At 32.9% G+C, this 23,416-nt stretch overlaps 3 protein-coding genes across 6 annotated transcripts; all 3 read right to left on the bottom strand.

Moving 5' to 3' along the window:
• Positions 1-135: 135 nt before the first annotated feature.
• LOC109165110 (50S ribosomal protein L21, mitochondrial) lies at positions 136-3,748 on the bottom strand. Its single transcript, XM_019313736.1, has 5 exons — positions 3,269-3,748; positions 3,095-3,175; positions 1,913-2,014; positions 767-841; positions 136-643 (listed from the first exon to the last, which is right to left on the bottom strand). Exons 1-5 carry the CDS (start codon positions 3,686-3,688, stop codon positions 524-526), a joined length of 798 nt encoding a protein of 265 aa, XP_019169281.1. The 5' UTR covers positions 3,689-3,748; the 3' UTR covers positions 136-523.
• Positions 3,749-4,162: 414 nt separating this feature from the next.
• Positions 4,163-8,138, bottom strand: LOC109165107. Of its 4 annotated transcripts, XR_002051494.1 has the most exons (10): positions 7,411-8,138; positions 6,442-6,711; positions 6,134-6,341; positions 5,934-6,043; positions 5,648-5,847; positions 5,466-5,569; positions 4,993-5,180; positions 4,690-4,889; positions 4,388-4,604; positions 4,163-4,328 (listed from the first exon to the last, which is right to left on the bottom strand). XR_002051494.1 is itself a non-coding variant. In XM_019313731.1 (9 exons), the coding sequence occupies exons 1-9, from the start codon at positions 7,643-7,645 to the stop codon at positions 4,440-4,442; spliced, it is 1,680 nt and encodes a 559-aa protein (XP_019169276.1). In that variant the 5' UTR covers positions 7,646-8,138; the 3' UTR covers positions 4,163-4,439. The 4 variants fall into 4 exon arrangements, 3 of the variants coding, with proteins under 3 accessions (XP_019169276.1, XP_019169277.1, XP_019169278.1); XM_019313731.1 differs by having other exon boundaries at positions 4,163-4,604; XM_019313732.1 differs by having other exon boundaries at positions 4,163-4,604; positions 6,442-6,561.
• A 3,704-nt stretch (positions 8,139-11,842) lies between these two features.
• Positions 11,843-14,135, bottom strand: LOC109164618. The gene is made up of 3 exons (XM_019313137.1): positions 13,818-14,135; positions 13,112-13,337; positions 11,843-12,450 (listed from the first exon to the last, which is right to left on the bottom strand). The coding sequence occupies exons 1-3, from the start codon at positions 14,073-14,075 to the stop codon at positions 12,020-12,022; spliced, it is 915 nt and encodes a 304-aa protein (XP_019168682.1). The 5' UTR covers positions 14,076-14,135; the 3' UTR covers positions 11,843-12,019.
• Positions 14,136-23,416: the final 9,281 nt, after the last annotated feature.

Below are 23,416 nucleotides of genomic sequence, written 5' to 3'. Positions count from 1 at the left end.
GCCACAATCTTTGTGGTGGAAAACTGGAAAGATGGAGTTGTCACTTGCAAAACTCAATCTTGTGCAATTATAAGAGAGAAATGGATGAAACTGTGTCATGTGAGGGTGTTTGGTTTATGCTTATCCATACTGATCTGTAATGAAAAACATGTGTCACAGTTGCATAATCTTGAACAGAAGCTACCAATGTTTCTTCTTCATCATCTGACTCACATCTATGTTGATGTTCTAATGTTCTTTCAGAAAGCCAAACCTGAATAGTCAAAACTCAAAGTTCAATTCGATTCAAATAGGAAAAAACTCAATTTTTATTCTTTTAAGTGTTTCAAGAGTATAGCTAAGCTATGTTGCAAGAGAATCATGGTTATCACAAACTAAAAATACAAATCCTCATGACTGAACATGGCTTCTTCATTCAGAACTTTTGCCTCGAATGGAATTCTGAAATGCGAGATCTGGCAAGCAGAAGAAGAGCAAATTTTGCGAAAAGACTTGATGGGAAATGTCTGCTAAATCCCCCATTCTAAGCAGCAACTGCAACCTTTTCAGCAGGTTTAGCACCACTCTTTCCGGTTTTTAGAGATGGCATCACTTCCGGTTTCTCGATTCCTTGTATATCCGTTATCCTCAACTTTGTTAATTCCTAAAAAAGAAACAATATTTTGAAAACAAACCCCAAAGCAAATTTCTCGATTCCTTGTATATCCGACATCGGAGGAACAAAAGAGATACAAATAAAGCAACCAATGCATAACAAGTTACCAACCTGTCGATGCCCTCGTGTTCGTCGATAATTCTTCCGCCTTTTTTTCTTAAATATGAGCACTTTTGCATCCAATGCCTGAATGAAGAATGAAAAAGAAAAAATTGTTCAGGTGTGTGAGAGCCTTGGTATCTAGTTCTGCATCTATAGTTCTATACTGCTCGATTTCTCAGTACAAAACAGTTACAAATTCACAAAGCCAATATGCTCTAGGGGTGTAAATGAGCCGAACCGCTCGTGACTCGCGAGTCGCTCGTGAGCGGTTCGGTCAACGCTCGGCTCGAAATCGGTCAACATCGAGCTCGGCTCGAGCTCGAGCAGCTCGTGGATTAAACGAGCACGAGCCGAGCTTAGGTATTGTAGGCTCGCGGCTCGACGAGCCGCTCGCGAGCTTTATAATATATTATATAATATAATTAATATTATATTTAGTATATAAAAATAATAATTAGGGGAGGGAAATTAAAATACTTTAATAATTATGTATGGATAAAATTCATAAAACAAAGTAGTTTAAATTTTAAATCAAACAGGTCAAATTCGAGATCAAAATTGAGCTCAAATTCGAGCCTAAACTCGATCTCGAATTCGAGCCTAAACTCGTGCTCGAGTTCAAGCTCGAATTCGAGCTCGAGCAGCTCGACAATTGCCGAGCTTGAGTTCGAGCATCAGTTCACGAACTCGAGCTCGAGCAGTGATATCATTAACGAGCATGAGCATGAGCATACCCAGGCTCGGGCTCGGCTCGACTCGTTTACACCCATAATATGCTCGTTATTATAAGCAACATAAAATAGACTCCATATAAACGCCACATAAAATAAGTCCAGAACAAAACCCCAATCTGCAATTTCTCTTTCTTTTCTTAAGGAATTAACTAATATCACCTGATAGACACACATACAAATTGATATTTATAAGTTATATAACATGCAATCCCTAAAATAATTAGGAACAAAAAAACAACATAAAATAGGGTATAGGGAAAATCTATAGTGCTTTGAGGATTGAGCTGTATATCAGCAACATTTTCTACAATCTACTTAATTCAATGGCCTTAAAAACTTCAACATAAGGCAGTATTAGAGAACAAAAAGTTCATATAAAGATGAATTTGGGGCAAAGAATGAAAAAATCAAATTATCTTACATGCTCCTCCACAACAGCATGAACAGATACATCAGGTAATATAGGCCGGCCAATAATTGTCTGTGTCTGAGAGCCCAACATCATAACCTTGTTCAGGATCAACTGAAATCACATAGATGATAGATATGATCAATTTGTAATCATCATTTTGAATAAGAAAAGATTCCCTGCAGGGGGCCGGGTGGGGGTGGAACCAAGATGACAATTTACATGGACACGTATAAAATGCTACAAATTTCTCATACCACTCTATCAATGAGCAACTTCTACTTTCATTTCAAATTCTTCCTATGATGGTCATTCTATGAGATACGAAATAGAACAGGTTGAAAGTTTAAAGACTAACTTATGACATTGTTTTCCCTCTTTTATGTTTCTAGGAACGCTGGGAGGGACAGAAACTTCTTCCCTCAGGCAAGTTAAACAAAAAGCAAAGTTTCTAATGTTTCCTTCTATGTACATTTCAAATTCCACCTACTATGATCATTTTATGCTATAAGAACAAGAACAGGTTGAAACACTAACTTATACAGAGTAATCTTTTCTTCTTTTGGCCTGTTTGGTAACATAGTTAAGCTCATCAGCCCATTTTGGCTTATTTGACCACTATTAGTTGGTTGACTTGGTTAAACAATCAATATGAATGTTTGATAAAATTCAAAAAGCTGGCTTTTTGAGAAAGTCATTTTGCATGTAATCAGCTATCAACTAGGCAAACCCACTAACCCAATCAGCTAACAGCTATTTACCAAACACCCCCTTTATGTTTCTGGGACACACAGCACTTCTCTCCCCAGGCAAGTTAAACCACAAAATAAACTCTAAAAAAATTATTTGCACACACCAGTGACCAGTCAACTGAACGACACCTGACTAAAACAGGAAAAGAAAGTGGCTATAAAAATGTAGGACTGTAAAGATAATCTGAATGCCATTATATTAGTTAACATGACTAGGATATAACTTGTACTTAAGTTCTTACAGTCAAATGATGCACAAATTTGAGAAGCATCTATTCCATCAGAATGATCCTATCAATCTAAAAAAACAAAATATTTCCTTTACATTAAAGAAGTAAACAAAGAATAGTTACCCAATGCAATTGAATGATTGATAAAACTAATTATAACAAATATATATAGTTGATAGCTTAAAAGAAAATTCAAGAAAAATGTAGCTCACCTTATCATTGACATCACAATACTTCAATCTTTCCACAAAAATGCTATCCCCATTGCTCACTTTAAATTGGTGCGACCCAATCTAACATTACAAAACAGATAACCAAAGCAAAAAACTTTAATAATCCTCTGTCAACAAGCGCCCAAATATACAGAATGTGATGATAATTCAAACCTCAACAACAGCAAAAACGGGTTCATAAGGTTTGAACACCCGATCCGATCTCTCAAGTGGCCCGATCACCTTGTATCCAATCTCAGCTGCCTCTTTTATCTTATCCTCAGGACTCTTCGGCCCACTATTCGCTTCCTCCGCGTCCCCATCACTAAAATCGGCAATTTCTTCTTCGCTCTCATCACCAGATTCATCTTCACTCCCATCATTGTGCTTGGAACAGAAGTTCCGAGAGATAAACGGGTATTGGGTGTGTGATTTTGTTGAAATGTGGAGACAATCTTGGGAAAAGGTTAGATTTCTGAGGGAATCGAAGAACGCCGGGTTTAGAGCTTTCAGGGTTTTCAGAGACGTATTTGGAGAGAGAAGAAATGAAGAGTAGTGCCGGGTTAGGATCCGGAGGCAACGTCGAGTAGCCATTGTTGTCCAAGAGCCGAGCTTGAGTAAGGGTTTTGAAGATTTTAGGGTTTTACACTTTTACTGCTTCCCGGAGTGTAGAATGATATTTTCTTATTTACATTTAAACCACACAAGTTTTTGATAATATCATATAACCCCCTTTATGTTTTAAACATTCCACTTCAGGTCCTTATACAATTAATGTAACAAATACGGAGTACCAATTTTGGTCCCACGAATATAAGCAAAAAGACAATTTTAGTCCACATGTTTAATTCCTGTCAATTTTCATCCAGGACTATTATTTTTATTTTAGTATCAATTTTCATCCACAATTATTGTTTTAGTGCCAAAAATTTCATCACGTCAATCACCTCTTCCTTTTAAGAAATGCCTATGAAAGAGCAAATACCAATTTTAGTCACAGGAGTATTAATTAAATGACAGTTTTAGTCCTTGATCAAAGATATTGAAGCTCAATTACATAAACTACACTTTCCATCAAGATCTTTTGGACCTTTATAAATGGCTATATTTTTATGTACAATTGTGACCATGTGAAAGTTCAAGTACAGCCTCATTGATATGGTTCCATATATCATATACACACACATTTACAACAATGTATGGATTAACTATACTATCTAAGAGGCTCTAAGGATCAAGGAAAAATAAGCTTGTCTCAGTTCCTATTCTGGAGAATGGGAATGAAAGAATAAGAAGAAGAAGAAGAACAAGATGCCTAAATGAAGTTTTGATTAAGCCAGCATCGTTACTCTTGGCGATGTCTGGACCTCGGGTCTCCAATCCGCCTTGCCAGAAGCTTTGTAGTTGCACCGCTATACTTTGATGTCTTAAGAACTCCATCACGAATGGTGGCTCGGGGTGGAGGTGGAGGTGGGGGAGCCCGGTGTTCGAGAATATCTCGATGGTACCCCTGGATCATGGTGAACGAATACGAATTCAAGAACTGGAAACCGTACTGTCCAGAGTTCATGAATGAATGTGAAAGAAAGACTCACCTGAACAACAAAGTTGCGCCTTTCGCAATCCAGGAACATCTCCACATTCCAGTTTGTTCTCGATCTGATCTTGTCCCTCACGGTGGAGAAGCTAATCTGGTCCCTCGGGGTGAAACGGTCTACTTCATTGAACCAGAGGCAAGTGAAGAGGTTGGAAATGGGAATGTGCTCGCGTATAATCACACATCCCTCGGGCACATCTGCATGCCAACCAAATGTTGTGACAGAAATCGTGTCAAATATAAAATGGTTGTTATCACTTATCAGCCTCGAAAAGAAAATGGACGAGGATCGTGCACTAACCACTCGTGATTGGGAATTTAGCGGCAGAAAATGGCGTTAGGCCCTCCTTTTTGTAGAATTCAACCTGGAAATCGATGGAAGCATTGTCAAACTTCCCCGCTGCCTTATTAGCTTCTGCTTCCTCAAACACATCAAAGCGCTTATAGTGCCTTGATATTGCAAAACTGGCATTTCTTCTCCACAAGAACCTGAAATATATATATACACACCTCTTCAGATGAGGCACCTTTAAGCCAGTACCATACTCAGACTAATCTCTGTTCGCACCGGGCCAGTCCAATTAAGGAACAAAGTGCTGGCCAATGGCAATATTAGTTTTTTCCATACAAGAGGAGGTTTTGAATTCCCGAACTCTCTTAAAGGATGAGAGTGCAGGCCGGGCTACTCACGCCGACCAAAGTTGGTTGAATGCCCGAACTATATGATGATAAAATACAATTTTTTTGAATGAAATGTGTAAGTCTTAAATATACCTTTCAAGTATTTGATATGGATCCACAACTAGTTCGAGTTTTCCATCAATCCACAGAGAATAGCGGGCATTTGGGAATAACCTATGAAGTAGAAGCTTTGGAATCTGCAATAGCAAGAGGACGACAATAGCAATACGTACACCATGGCCATTTGAATGTACCATAACAACTTTTTAAATTACCTTCCCATTGCGCCTTGCATCAGTATAAGGTAGATCGTGAACGACGACAATTCTCCATAATCCAATTCTCGAGCTACTATTCAGGTCACCCGAATTTCTTAGGAATGCTTCCGTTCCCTCATCCACAAACATATAGAAGCACACATTTTCCCGAGCATACTCACTTATGTTCTTCGGTTGGTGTATTAGATCAAAGGCCCCTGATAAATAACGTGTCCATTTCACTAATAAAAGAGTAGATTAAAAGCGGAAATAGAAATTTTGTTGAGCTTAGAAAGGTCAGTACCAAATATTGCCGATGCAACCACTACACCTTCACAAGCTTCCATCTCACCGAGGTCCTTATCGTCAATGTCGAAACTTGTCGCACGTCCCGGTTTGACCCCTTTGACAAATCTATCATAGACAGGCAACAAAAGAGAAACGACTAAGGAGATTTGAAGAAGGGAATTGGAGACGAAGAATTACAAGGTTGGAATATCATACCCACAATGCACACTCATCGACTCTCGTATATCATAGGACTCATCCCTTTGCCTCAACGAGGGATATCCACCAAATCCCGAACCTCCAAACTCATTTTCACTTAAAGTTTCTTCATGTATATAGTTTAGATACAAAACAGGAGAAAAAGACGGTGCAGTTGGCATTAACGCAATAGCTTCTTCCACAGGAAGGTAACACACTGGGCATGCTGGGTAGAAAACAGGTAAATTAACTAACTTTTATATCTAAAGATCATTATAATTCAAACATATAACAAAAAACACAAATCAAAGTATCTCTCGACTTACGCCTTGGTCCAGTTCTCTTCTTATCTGCAGGCGGTGGAGGTAATGTGAAACCTTCACAAGGATTTCCGGGAGGAAGTGTGTATCCTGTAAAATACACACGAGGAAGAGGAGGAGGCTGATCTGTTGATGCAATTCCTCTGTTATTATTTGGTTTAGCCAACAAAGTTTTATGAATATTATTTTTTTCTTCGGGTTCTATAGAATATTCTCTATCTTTCATAGTAGCACTAATACTGATGGTAGGAATTTCAGGTCCTCGGGCATCTTCACCTACAAATGAATAAAAAGTTGCACATATTGTGAGAAATAGGAGAAAGTATGGAGAAGACGAGAAAGAAGACGGACAACTACATCTCCAAAGCATGGATGAAGGCATTGAGAGAATTCAAATGCAGAACCACAAGGTTACAAGTTCGACTCCCAACTGGAGTGACCTATTGGCCTTCTTGGTTTGAATCGGGAAACCTAGGCTAGTTTACCTCCTTGTGGTCCTTTGCTGGCTACAGGGCGGGGTTTACCCAGTGCACACTCTCGGGCTAACATGCAGAATCTTAATAACCAATACAGACACCATATTCAATAAAACTCGTAGAGACTCAGAATATAGATGAAGTCCCAACAGTTGATCTGATAGGAGCATCTACCAACCACTTATCAAAACAGTAAACATTAGAAACATTAGAAACCCCTATCTATCAATAAGCTCCTTGATCATTATTCTCAGTAACTTATAAGACTACAAAATTCAGTAGTTTCCCGATTTGGGGCATTACGTTCATGCGTTGAGTGCCTGCACTTGATACAAAACTGTGCTTCAAACATTATACCCCATAAACAATGGTAATCAAACAATTATGGTTCTTGATCAAAATATGTGAAAGCAGTGTGGATAATCGAAAATCTGGAGATAAAATCAAACATTATGCTGAGCAAATGAAAATGCCATTGAAAATATATAAGTAGCCTGACCTTTGCCTACATACAAGACCCAAACAAACACTGCAGCAGAAACAGCACACAAGAGCAGCAAGCCAACCTTCTTTCTAGCTGCAAATTTGAAGATCCTATGAAACCATCCTTCCTTCTCCTTAAATGTCTTCAGAGGTTTTCTTGGTGGGATTGGAAATGAAGAGCTTAGGAAATGGTGTTGCTGCAGAGATCCATAACTTCCAGAAGAACGAAGACCCAATGACCCTGTAGCCATTGTTGTTGTCTCAATCCTATCAATACACCTCTCATTCCCCTCCTCTCCAAACACACAAGAATTTCAAAAAAGTTCAATATTTATACTCATAGGCCCAATATAAGAGCAGACCCACCTCTCCAAATCATCTCTAAACTCAAAAGCAATCATCTTTTCACCAACTATGAGCTAATGAAGTATAAAAGTATACAAAAATTTGTACTGCAGTGTCCTAAAATACTGCAAAAATGCTGGGTTGTATCAAATACAAACACTTCTACCTAGGAAACTGCCAAATCAAAACCCCACTCTTCTGTAGTTCTGTTCAACCCCACAAATCCTTCGATTAAAACCGGGGGAACAATACAAATTTAGTCAGAAACCAAGACAATATGCTCACGGATCAATTAGCAGCAAGATAAATTTCACTGAAATTGAAATGGCTGGATAGTAACGTGTAGATTCCTAGGAATTTTGCTACACTGTGAACAATTCCCATCTCCGGTTTCATTTTATCGGTACATTTTCCGGTGGATTTAACAGTGAATTCACATTGTTTGCGTAAAAAAACGTACGGAGTAATAAATTCACTGGAAATTAGGTGCGTCCTGTGCGCGTGACGCTTGATGACTGTTATATTCTCATTGTCTGTAGCATTTTAAAGTGAGTTTTATTCGAAATGTATATTTAAATAGGGCAAATTATGCTCTGCAATCGTGTACACCACTGTTATATGTTCATAATTACTTAATTATATGTTCATAATTATAAAGTTATATATCTATAATTTTTAAATTTTATATTCATAATTATTGGACTCTATATCCACAATTATAGAATTCTATGTTCATAATTTTCGATGTTCATATTCTTAATTGTTGGACTCTGTATTCACAAATCACAGAACTATATGTTCATAATTTGATAACTATACAATACATATATTATGAATCTGCATTATAGAAATTATGAATTTACTATATAAAAATTATAAATCTACTATATTTAGATTATGAATCTACAGTATAAAAATTATGAATCTTGCATGATGCACACGGTTGCGCAGCATAACGTTCCTTAGCGACAAGTAGACAATTGTTTGGAAATTACTTTTCACCAATACTCTTGTATCCTCTTTTCCCAACAAAATTTAAAGCCATATAGTAAAACTGGGGAGTTCAAAAATAAAAAATATAAAAACATAAATGGAAGTATTAGTGGCATAGAGTGAATTTTTTAACATTATATTTCAACGTCTAATTGGATTTATCTATTATAGGCCATGATATGTTCGGAAATTTTGGTTGATTTAAATTACAATTAACTAATATTAGTAATGCATGCATGAATTGCGTACAAATTAGTACAGAATTAGAAATCTCGTAACGAAATTGGGGATGTTGGAAAGACAGTACAACAATTATTTGTATACCTAGTATTTAACATTTTCTGTTCTAGATTGCGTGAGAATGTGAAATGAATGGTGATTAAGGTATCGACGCAAAGGAGTTTTCAGTTTTTAGATTAAGAGATTAATTAACAATCTTAAACTCGTGCTTAGGACATAATCCAAATGTAGGTTAACAATCATTTTCCAGAATTATCAATGTTAACGAAATTGACCCATTACATTTTTTTTTTTTTTTAATTTGATCTAAAGGAGGGTCAAGCCCGGTACTTTACAACAGACATCCTTTCGAGATAGTTCTCACACGGCAAAGCACTCGAGTCGACCAATAACGTATCCTCGACGCTGGTGTTGGAGTTGGAGTTGCGTGTTTAATTTGTTTTGCCAGAATATCTGCCACTATATTATATTTCTAATAGATGTGTTTGAACAAAATTACATACCCAGTATCTCAGTATTCTCGCTTTCAACTTTTATACTTTTTAATGATATATCACATAGGGCATTTAGGGAAAGGGCAAAATACAATGCCCATCCACCCAAGGAAGTGTTCATGTTCAATGAATTAATAATTCATTGTCAATTGGGATGGCACATCAGTGGAAACTGGTAAAGGTATTTACACAATGACATTTCACCTTAAATAATCATATTTGGTGTGTAATTTAAAAAAAATTAAACTAATTAAAAAGTTCTCTTTCAGCGTGCTCTGACAATGATGCCATGACCTTTTAAGTTTATGATAACTTTGTGAAACAGATCCGACTAAAAATGTATTGACAATAATCAAACTCGTAAGTTTATGTACGAGAATTATGTTATATCTATTCAGGTATTTGATCACCCCTTTTAAGGTCGGGTCATTAATTTTTTGAATCAAATAAATTTGTTGCAACCAAAACATATTTCAAGGAAATTTCCTAACAAATAAAGCAACATTAATTACGATTATTTCTTTTCTTTATTTGAGAAGGATTTTAGAAAAAGAAGTTGACAAAGACACAGAACAATATATCTAAAACAATAACACTCACAAAATCATTAAAGCTAATAATTATTCGCGTGTAAGTTTGGTTAGCGGCAAAAAATATACATCCATGTACATAAAAATAATCTTATAACTTTATAAGTTCATAAAAAATTCGGACACATAATCTTATAACATAATACTACAAGTTACTTAAATATGTTATTAAACTTTGAAAGAATGACCAGGGATCGAGTTTCACCAGCGGCAGTGTGGGAGCAACCTCTCAAAATGAGGAGGGTTCCTTGTGCGCAGTGAACACGGTCTAGCCTCTGTGGTTCATGTTCAGTTGAGTTACCATGATTTACATCCTCTCAAATGCTCTGTCAGGTCGGGGTGTAGGGGTCCTTAGGGTTGGGGTTCAGCCTTTGGAAGAATGTTATTATTTCTTTTTTACAAATAAATTTAATATGTATAAAAATATATTGTTGTAATATACAATTATACATTGTAAACGACAATTATATTGTATATTCAATTCTGGTCCATATTGATTAGATTGAGGCTCGAGGCCTCACTTGCCATCAACCACTCCATAAAATCCATTGGACTTGTGAGTCCAATTACACTTAATTAGGTCTGAAGTTAAATATCTAGATATTTAGCATTTTGATTTGGGCCATGTTGCATTGGATGTTGAGAATTTACCCATTCATACCACATTTTGTGGGTGGAGCATGATCTACGTAAATCATGAATAAATGTATATTTTTTATGTATTGAATAATGAATATACATCATTTGTGTATTAAAAGTACATTATTTAGTAGTATATTAATTGAGTAATGTACATTCAAAAAATGAATTTTAGTGTATTAAAAAGTTCATTTAATATAATAAAAATGTACTGTATGTCAATGGTTAACCTGGTTTATATATAGTATAATAATGATTGACATTTTGGTATCCTTACCATCTACGACTAATTTGAAATCAATTCGAGTCACACTTGTCGAGTTTGACTCTTATTCAAATATATATATATATATATATATATATATATATATATATATATATATATATATATATATATATATATATCCGAAAATCCGCTTACTAACTACCATAAGCAATGGTTTATAACGTGGACCTTTGATAAGTTTTTATTTTTAATATATTGTATGTTCATTTTTAATGTACGATAAGTGCATTTTAATTTACAATATATTAAAAAAGAATGCACAATAATATACTAAAAATGAATCTTATCAAAATATGATGAGTATATTTTTTTCATAATGTTACATTTTTTTTTTGTATTATTGACTTTATTACAATATAATATATGTCTATATATACTTTCTCAACCTATTGAAGCACAAAGAGTCAATAGTCCAACTAAAGTTCAAACCTGTAAGGCTGTAACCTTATTTGGGAGAGTCATATATAGTTATGCTAAGCTAGTTGCTTGACCACAAGTATATTAAAGTAAAATTGCACTATACTATAAATAAATATATGTATTAATATCCACATTGAGATTATGAGTTGCACAATATAATTTGCTTTACCCTAAGCTGATAGGTAGCTAGGTTGAGATTTACCAAATTTAGTTAGTTTAAAATGCAACTCATACCAGCCATCAAGCAATCTTTTAACAACGTGTTTAGAAAAGTGATTGGAATCATTCATAGTGTTCGTTTGAATAAACTATGGTTAAACTCTTAAAGGGAAAAAATGTTTCAATGTCAATTTTTTTAATATATTAGGTTTCTCAGTTTAGTGGCGGGAGTAGTTATTGGATGAAGTAAATCGTAAATCGTCAAATAACCTCTTTCGTTAATTAACGACTTAATTCTGCACACAAAGGATCAATTTCTACATTTCCGTGAAGTTGAAGAACTCAATCTTCAAGTGATAGGATCCACTAGAGGTAGGAAGGAGTGGATCATAAATTTACTTATAAACAAATATATATGTAGCTAGCTATAACATAATAATCAATATAATTCATCCATGTTCACACGACCGCCACCGCCGTGCGGTGCAAAGTGGGCAAATTGTCGAGCAAGTCAACGGTGAGCATCGACGCCGTAGGCCGGGGTGCTCGGCCACTGTATCCGGCGGACTCCGGCGGCGGCGCGGTGATGGTGCGGTGGCACGTTCTGAGCCACTTGGCTTGCATGTACTTTTGCTTTCTCCAAGGACCCAGGTGCATTTTCCTCTCCTTCATGCACCTCTTCGCCGCCGTGCACATGATCTTGATCACCGACAATAGCCTCTCTATTTTTCCGACGAAAACTTCCGGCAGGCTCGTGACCAGTCGCCCGTACTCTTCATTTGATCTCGCCATCTCAAACTCCCCTCGAAAATTTAGTTCGATTATGATCCTCACTTCTCCCCTTTTGGGATTATTTGAATTCTCCATCACGTCTACAAATGTGTGTTCACCTACATACAATAATATACACATTATATTCCATGTTATAATTATATTAATATATATAGATACAAATTAATTTATTGACCAGTTGAGTTGTGCCTGATGCGTGTATATATATATGACTCTATTAGACTAGATATCGAGCACATAGAGTCAATAGGTACTGAGATTTGAACTTGTGACCTTCTATATTTGGAAGAGCCACAGTTATACCACTTGACCTTGTATTAAGTATTATTAGTACCAACGGCTTTAATAATATCTGATACAACAAAATATAGTGCATTTGTATACTCAATATCATCAGTATAGTAGATTTTTCCTCCCATTATTTAATAGTCTCTACAAAATGATTAAATAATGAACAAAATAAAATTGTCATGAAATTTGGAGCAGGCAAAGGTAGGTGTAAAGGCAGTCATAGTTCATAATGGAACAAACTTTATTAGGTAAATTATCCATCATATCATGAACATTATTATTATTTGCTAATATATTTTCCAGCTCTGAAAAAATATCTGCATTAAAAATATTATATTTTATAAGGTATAGTTTTGCACTAAGACAGGCAGACACAAAGAAAACAAAAGTTTTAGTGCTAATCCCTAAAAAGTTAAAAGCGACTAATAGATAAAGAAACAGTAAACAGGAAAATAAATAAATAAATACCTGATGGGATATCTGATAGGTTCTTCCACTTAGACTTGCAAATTGCTGAGTTGAAACCAGCATTTTGTAGACGCCGGAAAACCTCATTCATTCGGCAGCTCCGGCAGCCGCCGTCCACCGGTTTCTGACAAGCACACATGTTTCCGGCTTGCTTTGCTTCTTTTAATGTTTCTTTAGTAATACTCCGGATTCTTGATTCTGCCGAGGTGGTCCTGCATAACGTAGCCTGCAACATATATCACAATTAATTAGAACAACTGATAGAGGCCCGTATGGTAATATTGTTAGCTTATAAGTTAATTTTTACTTGTCTGATTACTATGTTTGTAGCAGTTTATTGTTGAGAAAGTTAAAATTTAAAAAATTGTTCAAAATAATTTTTTCAATCAATTTTTAGAAAAAATCATTTCACATGTAATCAGTTATCAGCTAATCTATCTAATATCTCTTTACAATCTGCTCTATCAACTAGTAATCTCATTAATCTAATCAACTAGCAGCTATTTACCAAACACGTACTCCAAAATAAAAAAAATAAAAAAGAAAAAAAAAGAAATTCAATCAAATTGATCATGATCGATCAGTTTTGAACAACTTTATTACAAAACTAGATTTACTGATCCATAATGACTGCAGATTTTTTCTCGTGACTCGAAAAAAAAAATCAAGAAAGACAAATCATATGATAGTGTAGCAACTAACTTACATGTAAGAGATTGTATTGATTTTCCCAGAAATCACTCTCTTGAACGATTTCTTTTTCTTCGTTTTCATCATCTTCATCACGTACATTATCGCAGATGGAGTACTGGGACGACGACGACGACCGTTCACCTTCATCGTCGAGAAACTCGAAGACGGTATCGGACAAATTAATGGCCGGGTCGCCGGAAAAGTCGATGTCCGTTTTGTCACACCTCAAAATCCGATGATTCATCGGAATTTTAGCCACTTTTCCGACCATGGCCGAATGTATTATTTAATGTTGTCGACTTAGGTCTATAACAAGCTAGGTTTGCGTTTTGAAGCGATCTTAGGGCAACAAGGGTTTATATACCACCACCCACAGTGTTGGGAATTGTGGGCCCACGATCCTACGTGGACAAACAGAGTCTCATGCACATGTGCGTGGGGCCCGATACCCACGTGGCATGTGATCATTTGCTGATGTTAAATGATAGTCTGGGGTGTGGACCACACAGCGAGGATCCACGTATGCAAATAGAACTTTGTGGATATACTCGAATATTCTAATATTCATTTTTCATTTTTTTTCAATTATTTAACTATTTTTCTTGACACCGTATTCAATGCCCTTATATGATCATCTCGTGACTAAAGGGGCCCAGATTAAAACGTGGCGCAATCGCAGTCGTCGATCGCGATACTTATCCGATAACGTGGGCCCAACATAAATGATTTTTGGATCGGTGGCACCCAACATAAGCGGCGTCTCGCCCATGGGATTGGGCAAGTGTTTGGATAAAGGGGAAAAGTTGTAAAGAAATATAATTGTCATTCTTTATTAATTTTTTTAAATGTTATTAACTCTGTTACATTGTAATATCTGTTTAAATATACATTTTTTAACTTAATGAAGTATAAAGAGTCAACAACACATCCATTGAGGCTCGATCATTCTTTATTAATTAATTACTTTAAAATAAAATTATTTATTTTTATGGAATCTTTTCTACTGTTGAGCTGGACATACAAAATAGTAACATAATCATTATTAATTTGTAATGTGTAATTTAAATGTAATTCTTTTTTTTGAAAGGTAATTTAAATGTAATTCTAGTTAACAATTGTTACAAAAACAAGTGCAGTGTTTAATGGTTGGATTTAACACATTAAATGTCTATTTTAGATTTTAGAATTTAGCACATTACATGTTATTAGTGAATTATTATCTGAGTTAATAAAAATTGATGATGTATTGGTTGGGCGTCAGTCGGGTTGGCCAAGTTCAGCTCCTACTCGATTCGAGACGTGGCGTTATGACTTATTATGGAGGGATGTGGTTAAATGATTAATGTCTATGTATTTATTATCACCAATTGATTTTAATAGGATATGACAACCAAGATAACCAAAGAATTATGTGGTTGAGTGTGTTTGAGTTACAATAATCACATGATAAATGACTCACTTGAAAATAAGCATAGTGCAATGCTAAGTCCATCAATATTTAATAAAAAATAATATAGTGGAGCAATTATTTGGGAAGAAGTGGTGGGTCAACGTTTGAACAAGATTGGATGGAGAGATAAAAACAATGGAATTATTGAAGTGGAACAACATTGAAAAGATGCCTCAGCTCGGTGACGACTCACTCGGTCATTTTCTCTCTTGTCGCCATTTCTCTGTTTCCTTTTGGGTGAAATTTGTCCTTTTACATATATATTGGAGTTGGAATAACATTTCTAGTTTGACAAAAAGAACAAAATGAAGCATGGAAATAGCTCAATTGGCCAATTAATTTAAAATAAGTTTATAAATTTTTCTTTGTTAGTAAGTGTGTGGGCCGTGGTGCATGAGTTTTACTTATTGTAAGGTGTATTTTGGCCTTTTTAGTTATTTGTGAAATAATAATTTTGGTTATTTTTGTTAATATTTAATTATATTTGAAAATTTTAAACAAAAATTAATGGTATATATATATATATATATATATATATATATATATATATATATATATATATATATATATATATGTCAAGTTTTCGTGCACATTCTGTGCGGCTATGCGGTACATATAAATGCACCATAAAGTGTTCAAAAATGCACTATTAAGTGCAGTTCATTTTTATGTGTAGGAGTTCATTCTCAAAATGGTTCTTTGACTATGATCTTTTTTCAAATTGGTTCCTTAAATTTTGATTTCTCTAAAGTGGTTATCTGACTTTTGAATTTTAAGCCAAAATAGTCCTCCGTTAGCTTTGGCGTTAAGTTGGTGTTAAAATTAAGGGTAAATTTTGAAATTTAGGTTTTGCACTCCAATTTAAAGCAATCAGTGATTCCTTTCGGCAGTCTGCGTACAGCCGTACATATTTCTTTAAATTAGGTTTTTGCTCTCCTAAATCTGCAATCAAAATGTAGGATAATCAACTAGAAGGCCAAGAAAGTTCACATTCAACTTCATCCACAAACTTCCCAAGGCCGAGATTTCATGCCTTCTAATTGATTATCCCACATTTTGATTACAGATTTAGGAGAGCAAAAACCTAATTTGAAGAAATATGTGCGCAAATTGCTAAAAGGAATAACATATTGCTTTAAATTGGAGTGCAAAACCTAAATTTTCAATTTTACCCTTCATTTTAACACCAACTTAACATCAATGCTAATGGAGGACCATTTTGGCTTGAAATTCAAAAGTCGGATGACCACTTTAGATAAATTAAAAGTTAAGGGACCAATTTGAGAAAAGGTCATAGTGGGAGGGATATTTTGGAAATTAACTCTTATGTGTAGGGTGCATTAAGTTTACATTAATGTCATGTTTATTGTCAAATATTAGTTACTCACCTCTAAATAGGAGGAAAACACCTTTCTTATTTCTCGATTGTATTTTATACATCCTCTTTTCACTAACATACTCTCAAGATATTTTATTTTATTAACTTAAAAGTTAAAAGTGTTCGACATATTGTTTGATTTGACATACACTTTAAACTAATGTTGCTAGCAAAATGGTCGTTTTAATGTTTCGAGCAATCGTGCATTTCAGGAGAAAGCAAATATATTTTAAAGAAAATTAAACGTTTTCCAACTGGACCTCCAAAGTATTTTTGCTAATTATATTGCTAAATGGTGTCAAATCATGTATTTATTCAATCCAGTTCTCAAGTATTGCATTACTTTTTAAAAGTATTTCACACATGTTTTGTGCAACCTAAAATGGCACTAAAAAAGCTGGAGTAACTATTAAGGGATTAGTTTCAAAATTAATATCTCCATCATATCACTCATTCTTCTATTTTCATATTCTTTCAAACATTTTATCATCTATTATAAATGATACTTTTAACATTCATTATTTCATAAGATTGAAGTATTTGACATAAAGATGGCAATATGATAAGAGCACTTTTTTTTTTTTTTTTTTTTTTTGAAAGGAAAAGGTAGATTAAAACATTAAATGATCAAATGTTGAATATTTAAAATCATATTAAAAGTAACTTTTTATGGAATAATCTTTAAAAGTATCATTTTATTACTATATATATTTTGAAACAGAGATTTAAATTACCTATGTTTGAAAAAAAAATTGATTGGAGACAACTTTTGTTTAAGATGATTATATTGTTTAGTTCGATATATGTTTTCATCTAATATGTGTTTTGCTTATTGCTTAATGCCTGATCTGAGTTAGAGGTGGCCAAACCTCGAGTCCAGACTTCCTTTATGAAAGTTTGAGGTTGACTCTATTAAGGTAAGATCAGTCCATGATCCTGGGTCGCCTTTGAATAACTAGACCTATAGGATAAACTCACTATATGGTGGTTATTATAAATCGGATATAAAAAATTTTAATTTATACCTTATTAGCTTTAGACTAGTCTAAAGTTAATTCGATATTGATCGAATCAATCTATGATCACCTCTATTAGATTGAGTTATGTATGAGCAATTTACCAAAGTAAGGGCAATATTGAGAACCTCATTTTCATTTATTGGAGACCCCACAACATTAAACCTACTCCACTATATATATATATATCCACACACCCAAAAAAGCCCTCAAAAACTTAGTGGAGTTAGCAAATTCAATAATTCTCCCATGCATACTATACACTTCTCCCCAACCTACCAAAATTAAATAAATTGAGCTTTACAGGGAGGGTGGAACATGATTCTCATATTAAAATATTATTATTTTAATTATTACTAATATTCTTTTAATCGAGTTCGTCACATAAAATCTTTCTTGTATGATTTACTTTTTATTGTGTGTGTGTAGTTTAGTACTATTGCAAAGGAACGAGGGTTACTCACTACATATTATCAATTAATGGCTAAAAAAGTATAGTGTGGTATATATATATATGTCAAATGACGACGACATATACATGGTTGTGGACACTACGTTGTCATTGTCATATTAAGTGATGAATGAATGTAATGATTTAGGAGTTAGATCCAAATCCCCTTCAGATATTAAAGATACACAGTCGAAGAAAAAACATAGTACGTGGATGATAGAAACCTGAAACCAACTCAGAAACAGATAGGGAACAGATCCAATTATTACCATGAAGAAGCTAGCAAGATCCAGATTGATTTATTATATTATATTGTTATATATTCTATTATAGTTTGGTCGATCTGCTCTACAGATATGAATGGATAAGGATTATATTAGACCCTGGAATCACCAGCCTATTCCTTGTAGATACAAGTCTCAATACATTGTAGATAATTAATGCACGTAGAAATTAAATGAAAAAAATATTATTATAATTAAAAACAAAAATAATATATGATCTCCTTGACGATATATACGTATTATTGGCAAAGACAAATTGAAAGGTATAATAGACCTTGTTTGAAATATGACTGTTAGCCGTTAGCTGATTAGATAATTAAAATGTATAATTATAAGTTGATAACATTAATTGATTGTAGAAAGGTGTTTGGTAAATTAGCTGTTAGTTGATAGCTGTTTAATATAATTTTTTTTTTTCAAAAAATTAATTGAAAAGTTGTTTTGAATAACTTTTTAAATTTTAACATTTTGAAGTTACTTTTTTAATCAAATTAAACAATTATTAGTAGTTATATGAATTAAAATTAACAAATAGACTAATATTTTACCAAACAGGCCATAATATATAGTTTGGGTATTGACCGATCTTTCTGGAAATGATTGTGCTTAGAGGAGGATAAAGAATAAAGTTTAGACAAGATAATATAATGTGGATATGTTTAGGTATATGTTTTGTCATGTCTCATTATTTATGGAAGATATCGAAAAGTGTGTTGGGATTATTTGAATGAGAAATCAGGGCCAGGCCAGATGATATGAAATATCGTATGTGATATGATTAACCTAATCCAAATATAAACCCTATGCCACATGCCATACACCATAAACAAAAACTATATTTTATTCGTATATTTTCTCATGATTCTCGTTGATGGAATATAACTCTTTAATTTATCAATTAACACAAATTAATTAATTAATAATGAATGACTAAATAACTGTTAAAAAAATCCACAAAAAATAAATCACATGATGCGAATTTTTTTTTTTAGTTTAATCAGAGATCTAAATGTGACGTTAACAGTTACACAAGTATATATAAAGAACTATAATTATCAATTTCTTATTGATTATAATTTTTGGTGTAATAGTAAATATTTGATCCAAACATCTCCCAATTCATTGTTCTTGCATTTCAATAGATTGGTCACTATTGATCTAATTTTATTACAATGAGTCAAGTTTTAAGTTACATTACATTACCTCGGGATGACCCAAATAAGTTAGTTAAACAGTTAACTTGGTAGTTAAATAGTTCAATTAAGTTTCTCTCTGAGTCTCTGAAAATTTCCTATTGACCTTCTCAGTTTGAACCAATCAGCTATGTATAACTTAATATACTTTATTTTCTTGTGATCCTTTAATGACTATATTTACAAGACAAATTCACCCAAAACACTTATTCAAATAGCAGCCACACACTTTAATTTCCCCATTTAAGTTCCATCACCTCTTGTATATATAATATACTAGTATTTGTTCCGTGTGATGCACGAAAAATAGGTTATAAAAATATACCCTATATGAGGTTTATTCATATATAAAATTTTTGTTATTTAATAATTATGTGTGAATTCCTATGATAAAATTATGAACATATAAATATATTTATAATTAAAATAATATGTAAGGTGGGTGATAGTGTTACTTGCCACGTAAGCGTAAACCAATCAACACAAGACCAATTAAAGCAAGTAAATATCTTTTATTGATCGAGGTAAAGGCCATAAGTACAATCTAAATGGTTGTTCTGAGTACCGACTGACTGCGGTCGGGATTCTCTAACAACAACCTATCGATCGTCCAAAAGTCCCCCACACTGTCGCTATCGCGGGTATTTATAGCCGCGGAGCCGGAGACACAAATCCGGCCGTCCGGCATGCCTCCCACGTAGCAACTACGTGTCGCCTTCCCGGGTGCCCTGCCTGTCAACGCGTAGAGTCGCCACGTGTTTCTCACCAACTCTCTCGCTAAAGGGCTACCGCTCGGTGGTCAGCAACGCCAATCGGGCACCCGACCGGGTTCTTCACAAGAAACCCGACCTACAACCTGCAAAAACAAGAAGAAAAGGACAAAGGCATGTCGGTCGGGGTATTCCCTACCAGTGGGTGATTACTACAAATCTTAAACTATATTAAAAATTTGGTACATAGTATTTAATATTACAAATTTTTAAGAACTTAGTAAACTACAATAGTAATTGAATTATAATTTTAGAGTCACCATGGATCAAAATTTTTAGACCTTTGAGATTTCTAACTCTAGATGTAGCAACATACAATTGACCTTTAAAGACCAAACAATTATTTATAAATATAAATGACTATTAATCATCATCACCATTTAAAAAATAATTGCAACAATAATTGTTCACCAAACCATATAGTTATATTATAGTTAAGATTTCAATTGTTTTTTTAGAGTTAAAAATGATTTTCAAGTGTTAACAATTACTTTCCTTATCTGGTTTGTCCTTCACTTTTGTGTTCTTTTTCCTTTGATATCTGGTTTGGCATCATTTTTAATGCTATATTATTATTTTTGTTGCAAAATTCACTATTTTCATGTAATTATATGGGTAATGTATCAGATTTTGTTTGTATTGCACTAAACATTTTCTTCACTTGTTTCCTGTTATATATCATATGTTTTTCACTCATATAAAAAGTGTTTGCTAAATCTTAACTATAATAGCAACATGTAATTAATACCAACATTTAACCATTAATATCAACATTTAATTTTCACAAGACCATATGGAACTTGTTAAATCTTAACTATAATACCAATATGTAATTAATACCAACATTTAATTTTCACAAGATCATATTGCTTTATTATAATTAAGATTTTGTCTAATGGGCTTGAAAACCTACTAAACCTTATCATCACAATCTTCTAAGCCTGTTTGTGCAAGAATATAATATAATCATTATGGTGTGGACCATATTTTGTATATTATAAAATAATGTACATTTAATATAAAAATAATATACTTTTAGGGGGGTGTATTCAATCATGACTTTTATAGAGTTTTAAAGACTTTTATGAATTTTAAAAGTTTGGAGGTATTCAATTCAAACTTTTAGAGAGTCTTTAAAAGTCATGCGGTATTCAATCAAGATTTTTAAAGAGTCTTTAAAAGTTGTGTGGTATTCGATTAAGACTTTTAAAGAGTCTTTAAAAGTCATGTGGTATTCAAAAAGTTATGAACTTTTGTAGACTTTTTAATTTTAAGACTTTTGTAGACTTTTCTTTCTCAAATATAAATAGTTGAAATCCAACCACCAACCCCAAGATTTCAAAATTTTCTTTCTTACAACTTTCAATGTTTTCTCTCTCTATTAAAACTCTATTTTTTTTCTCCCTATTTAAACTTTATAAATCTCTCTAAATTCAATAAAATTATTTTTTATTCATTATCCAATATTTTCCTCATACATAAACTCTACTAATTTTTCTCTCTCTCCTAAACTTTACAATTTTCATCTAAAAATTTGAAATAATATTATTTTTATTTTTATTTTTTCTATGAATTTTTTATCCCTAACTTTCTCTAATTCCCTCTAAATACATGAACAAAGCAAAATTTTCATTGTCAAATTTTAGTGCAAGTTTCATAATATTCATATAAATACTTATATATTTTGTTTTTTTTTATTCTTTTTATGCTTATATTCGTAATATATATTTTTCCTTTTTTAACAACAAGTTACTACGAAAGTACGAATAGCGAACTATTGTTCGCCATAACAATTTGGGGTTACAAACAGTAGTACATTGTTGTTGTTCGCAGTCTCAAATTGCTATTGCAAATAATAGTACTTTGCATGCGTGATAGATACCTAACAATATATCAAGTATAATTATATATATATATATATATATATATATATATATATATATATATATATATATATATATATATATATATATATATATATATTATTAATAATAGATTTTTATTTCTTTATTTTATGGAACTTGTAAATATATTTTTAAATATTTTATTTGATCAATTCTTTTATTATAAATTTTATTGTTTAATATTGTTATGACATTCTAATGAAATAGTTTTTTTTTGTTGATGTTTATTAATAATATATATATATATATATATATATATATATATATATATATATATATAAATAAATAAAAGTAATTAGCATTTTTTTTGAAGAATAAATAATTAGCATATAAGTCTCAACATACTATAGATAAAAATAATAATCTTCAGAATGTTGATGTGGGTGAAGAACTATATAATAAGAAGAATTTTATGATATATTATTAATGTTTTGTAAGAAAAATATAAATGATAAGAATCAAAATCATTGAAAGTTTGTAAGGATGTATTCAATTTAGAATTTCAGTGACTTTTGTAGACTTTTTAAAATGAAAAGTTGATAAAAGTCTATGAATGTTTTTTATATAGACTTTTATAGAGTCTTATAAAGTTTTAAACGACTCTATGAAAGTCAATCAAAGTTTATTAAAATCTATCATTTTAAAAGTCTTTAAAACTCTACAAAAGTCATGATTGAATACACCCCCCTTAGTATATTAAAAATGTACATTGTATTTAAGAGATGTACATAATTTACGTACTGAATATACATTATATTGTATAGTATAATATACATTCAGTATATGAATAATGTATATTTATTTATATTAAAAATATTACGAAGTACTTTTTATTATGGTACACACAACATTGTGTGGAACATGGTCCATACAATAATAATTTGCCAATATCACCCATCCAACAAACCCTATGACTCATAATCAGCACTTAACCCCAAAAAGAGGCCAGGTGGATTAGATCAAAGGAATGGTGTTGGTGGGATGACCCTAGGCCCTAGCTACAATGTAACAACCCCATGATCCTCCCTATAGAATTGTTTGAAATATTTGTAACAGGATAAATTTTATTTTTTCATGAGCATTTTAATCAATTAAAATGTCTTTTTAAGCAAAATATAATCAATTATAATAGATTGATCAAAAAAATAATCAATTATAATAGCAAC

The sequence above is a fragment of the Ipomoea nil genome, unplaced genomic scaffold (genome assembly GCF_001879475.1).
Source record: "Ipomoea nil cultivar Tokyo-kokei standard unplaced genomic scaffold, Asagao_1.1 scaffold3069, whole genome shotgun sequence".
NCBI lineage: Eukaryota > Viridiplantae > Streptophyta > Magnoliopsida > Solanales > Convolvulaceae > Ipomoea > Ipomoea nil.
The sequence above is the reverse complement of the archived record's forward strand: the minus strand, read 5'-3'. Positions and strand labels throughout refer to the sequence as shown.

Coding starts and splice junctions, on each gene's coding strand:
- LOC109165110 (XM_019313736.1), bottom strand. CDS start 3,688: ATGGCTACTCGACGTTGCCTCCGGATCCTAACCCGGCACTACTCTTCA. Junction 3,176..3,268: donor CCGTTTTTGCTGTTGTTGAG/GTTTGAATTATC, acceptor TTGTAATGTTAG/ATTGGGTCGCACCAATTTAA. Junction 842..1,912: donor ATGCTGTTGTGGAGGAGCAT/GTAAGATAATTT, acceptor TTCTTCATTCAG/GCATTGGATGCAAAAGTGCT.
- LOC109165107 (XM_019313731.1), bottom strand. CDS start 7,645: ATGGCTACAGGGTCATTGGGTCTTCGTTCTTCTGGAAGTTATGGATCT. Junction 6,342..6,441: donor GAAGAGAACTGGACCAAGGC/GTAAGTCGAGAG, acceptor TTTTCTACCCAG/CATGCCCAGTGTGTTACCTT. Junction 5,848..5,933: donor GGTTGCATCGGCAATATTTG/GTACTGACCTTT, acceptor GTTATTTATCAG/GGGCCTTTGATCTAATACAC.
- LOC109164618 (XM_019313137.1), bottom strand. CDS start 14,075: ATGGTCGGAAAAGTGGCTAAAATTCCGATGAATCATCGGATTTTGAGG. Junction 13,338..13,817: donor ATCAATACAATCTCTTACAT/GTAAGTTAGTTG, acceptor TATATGTTGCAG/GCTACGTTATGCAGGACCAC. Junction 12,451..13,111: donor CCTATCAGATATCCCATCAG/GTATTTATTTAT, acceptor TATTGTATGTAG/GTGAACACACATTTGTAGAC.